Raw genomic sequence first — 3,665 nt, forward strand, 5'->3', positions numbered from 1 at the left:
GTTCCCTGATCGCGGCTGGGGGGCGCAGGATCCCTAACATCCCCGCAGAGATCTCCCACGAGTCCCCCGGGAGCAGCCAGTGCCTGCTGGAGCACCTCCTCACACGGCTGCAGAGCAACTCCTGCCATGTCAAGCTGAAGGTGGGTCCGTGCCAGGGGCCCGGCAGGTGATGGGCTGGACCACCCCCCCTTAGGGGGACTGGAGGGCACCCCTGACCTGGCCTTGTGCCCCGGGCCAGGTGCTGAAGATCCTGCTGCACACCTGCTCCCAGGGCTCCCCCCAGTTCGTGCTGCAGCTGAAGAGGAACGCGGGGTTCATCCGCGAGGCTGCGGGTAACAGGCTGGGCTGGGCTGGACACCCTGGTGGGCTCCTGCTGCGGGGGCTGCAGCAGCAGCAGGGTCCATCCCCCATCCCCCCCCCATGTGTCCACAGTGTTCTCCGGGCCCCCCGACCCCCTGCACGGCAACAGCCTCAACCAGAAGGTGCGGGCGGCTGCACAGGTGGGTGCTAGAGGGGGGGCAGGGCAACCCCAGCCCCACCCTGGGGGTCCCCAGCGCTGCCCACACTCCTCCCTCCCTCCCTCTACCAATCCCCCAGGACCTGGCCACCGTTCTCTTCTCGGATGCGCCGCTGCCGCAGCCCCTGGCACTGCCCGCCCGGGCCCCCGCCGGTGAGTGCAGCCCCCCAGCACCCCGGGGAGCCTCAGCCAGGGGGGACCCCGAGTGCTGAGTGCTCCCTGTGTGTCCCCAGGGATGGGCTCCAGCCCCAGCCCCTGCGGGTCCCTGCAGGGGTTCGGCTTCAGCGGTGACAGAAGCGGCCCCGGTGAGTCCTGCCTGGGCCCTGCCCTTCCTGGAGCTGTGACAGGGCCCTGGGGGGCACTCTGTACCCTGTCCCCGGAGCTCCCGGGGTTTCCTCAGCTCGCTCACCCAGTCTGGGAGCCCGGGATTCTCTCACACCCCCCCTCTCCACAGCTTCCACCGGGGAGGCCCTGCTGAGCAGCCTCCAGCGAGCGGCCGAGGCCGTGGCCCAGGCTGTGCTCCCAGCGCCAGGGGGGCCCCGGCGGCCCCAGGGGGACCTCCCCGAGGACACCTACGAGCCCGTCCGAGCCCCCTCCCCCAGCGGCAGCCCGGCCCCGCTGCCCCCGCCGCCCCCCAACACCTGTGGGTCCCGAGGTGGGTCCTGCCAGGGGGTCCCCACCCACCCTGGGGGACTCGGGGACCCCCGCTCAGCACTGCTGTCCCCTCAGTGAGTCACCAGCCCGGGCTGGCCGGGGGCGGCTGGGAGGAGGCGGACAGCGGGCACAGCTCCCGGGAATCCTCGCAGGGACACGAGCGGAGCCGCGCCTCAGACTCGGGCAGCAAATCCGGCAGCGACAGCCGCTCCGGGGCCAGCCGGGAGCTGAGCCACAGTGCCGACAGGTGAGGGGGGCTGAGGGGCTCCCCTGCCCCTGGCACTGTGCGAGGGGCATCCCCAGGAACGCTGCCCTGGTGCTGCCGGCTGTTCCTCCTGGGATATTTGGCCTCCCGGCCCTGGGTGGGCAGAACTGCTCAGGGGTGGGGGGTCCCTGGCTCTTGGGGGGTGCTGGGTCTGTGCCGGACCCCAGGAGAGGGGAGCAGGTGTCCCCTGTGCCCAGCAGGTGTGTCCCCTGCAGGGTGGACGCTGACAGCCCCGGTGACTGCCGGCGGGAGGTGAGCCTGGTGTCGGGGCTGACGCGCGGGGCCAGGGTCTTCCTCACCAGGGAGGAGGCTCAGCACTTCCTCAAGGAGTAAGTGTTGGAGCTGGGAGCTTCTGGGGGCACCCTGAGCCCTTCCCACCCCCCTGCCTGGGCCTGGATCCCCATGGTGGGGAGGGGTGAGGAGGGGCTGTGGGCAGCTGTGACCTCCCTCCCTGTCCAGGTGTGGACTCCTGAACTGTGAGGTGGTGCTGGAGCTGCTGGGCCGGGCTCTGGAGGATCCCAGCGATAGCGTCCGCATGGTGAGCACGGGATGTCCCCCTCAAGGGGGCTGGGGGCTCTGGGGGCTGCCCAGCTCAACCACGATCCCCTTTCCCGTAGAGATCCATGTCTGCCCTGTCCGCCCTCGGCTGCTCCGACCTGCTCTCTCCAGAGCAGATCTTTGCTGTGACCCGGCAGCACCTGCAGCAGCTCAGCCAAGGCAGCCCCGGGCCTGTGGCCAACCGGGCAACCAAGGTGACTCTGGGGACATCCCTGTGCCCAATCTCTGAGCAGGGGGGCTCCTGGAACTGGCTCCCCACTTCAGGAGACACACAGCTCTTGGGGATGGCCCAGTGTATGTCCCAGAAGGGGGGGATTGGCGGCCTCTCCCGGGAGCAGGGAGCCCGGGTGGGTTGATGCTTCCCACGAGGGGACACTGGGGAGAGTCCCTGTGCCTGGGGACAGAGTGACCTGTCCCTCTGCTGATCTCACCTGGCCCCTCCTGCTCCTCTCGCAGATGCTGCGGCAGTTCGAGGCCCTGTGCCGGGCCCAGCCCTCCCCGAGGGCCCTGCGCCCCTCCCCGCCCCCCCCGGCAGGCTCGGCCGGGGACCTGCTGATGGACTGCCCGGCCCTGGCGGGCGAGAGCATCCTGACCCCGCTGAGCCCACCCCCCGTGGCCCCCCCTGCCCCTGGAGAGGAGCTGGGGGCAGGAGCGGAGCCCCCCAGGGCCGCGGTGCCTCCGTGTCCCTGCCAGCAGGGTCAGGGGATCAGGCCAGGGGGGCACATGGCAGCCCCCGGGCTGTCCCTGTTCGCTGGGATGGAGCTGGTGGCCCGTCCCAGTGCCATGATCCGGTCGGAGTCGCCACTGGCACAGACACGGACACTGCCCCAGCCCCGGGACACAGGGACGGACATGGGCACGGACACAGGGACAGGCACGGGCACGGACAGAGGGACAGACACGGGCATGGACACGGAGGGCCTTCGGCAGCCCTCGGCCTTCGCCTTCCTCAACATGTAGCTGCTGTGGGGTCCCGGGGGCTGTGGGGGCTGAGCCCCCCTCCTTGCGAGGCCTGTGGTGTCCTGGTCCCTCAGGGGGACATGGGGTGTGAAAGGGTCCCTTGGGGGGACACGGGGCTTCCATCAGGTGACAGTGGCCCTGTCCTGATGTTCAGGGTGGGCAGAGGGGCCTGGCCGTGGCACCTCTCTCTCCTCTGGGCTGGAGAGGAGCTCAGGACCCCCTGGGGCTGAGCTGGAGGTGCTGTGGGTACCCTGGCATGGCCATGGGGTGTTCCTTCCTGGCCCCAGCTCCGGCCCAGGCTCTGTGGGGCTGAGGTGGGAGAAGGTGCCATCCCCGTGGGGCCAGGACCCACCAATAAACCCCCACTCGGGTCTGGCAGTGTGTGACTTCTTCCTGCGCCTCTGCTGGAGCCCTGCCCTTGGCTCCCTCTTCCCCAAGGGCCCTCCCTGCCCCACAGCCTCCCATCATCCCATAACCCCCAGCAGTCCCACGGCTCTCCCCTGCCCACAGCCCCCCAGTAATCCCACAGCTCCCTGCCCCACAGCCACAGCCCCCCATAGGGTCCCCAGCATCCCCCTTGCCCCACATTCCCCCAGTAGCCCCACAGCTCTCCCCACGGCCCCCCCAGTAGCCCAATGACTTCCCCCTGCCCCTCTGGCTCCCAGAGCCCCCCAGTGTCCCCATTTCCCCCCAAAAACCCCATCACTGTCC

The 3,665-nt window shown here is 70.3% G+C and overlaps 2 protein-coding genes across 2 annotated transcripts in view; both read left to right on the forward strand.

Annotated features, from left to right (window-relative positions):
• The window catches only part of SLC38A10 (solute carrier family 38 member 10), a 34,469-nt gene extending 32,479 nt beyond the window's left edge, over positions 1-1,990 (forward strand). Inside the window, exons 17-18 of the transcript XR_003573529.1 lie at positions 1,031-1,033; positions 1,980-1,990. The gene's annotated coding sequence lies outside the window, so the exon portion shown is untranslated. The remainder of the gene's footprint in view (positions 1-1,030; positions 1,034-1,979) is intronic.
• Positions 1-2,954, forward strand: part of LOC114068223 (AP-4 complex accessory subunit Tepsin-like) — a 5,034-nt gene extending 2,080 nt beyond the window's left edge. Inside the window, exons 4-13 of the mRNA XM_027904167.1 lie at positions 239-332; positions 433-500; positions 598-670; positions 751-822; positions 972-1,172; positions 1,247-1,418; positions 1,649-1,765; positions 1,896-1,974; positions 2,054-2,188; positions 2,451-2,954. Coding sequence (XP_027759968.1) covers positions 239-332; positions 433-500; positions 598-670; positions 751-822; positions 972-1,172; positions 1,247-1,418; positions 1,649-1,765; positions 1,896-1,974; positions 2,054-2,188; positions 2,451-2,954 — 1,515 coding nt within the window. The remainder of the gene's footprint in view (positions 1-238; positions 333-432; positions 501-597; positions 671-750; positions 823-971; positions 1,173-1,246; positions 1,419-1,648; positions 1,766-1,895; positions 1,975-2,053; positions 2,189-2,450) is intronic.
• The last annotated feature ends 711 nt before the right edge of the window (positions 2,955-3,665 follow it).

The sequence above is a fragment of the Empidonax traillii genome, unplaced genomic scaffold (assembly GCF_003031625.1).
Source record: "Empidonax traillii isolate 1590-97213 ecotype Southwest subspecies unplaced genomic scaffold, ASM303162v1 scaffold1015:size517714, whole genome shotgun sequence".
In the NCBI taxonomy this organism is placed as follows: Eukaryota; Metazoa; Chordata; class Aves; order Passeriformes; family Tyrannidae; genus Empidonax; species Empidonax traillii.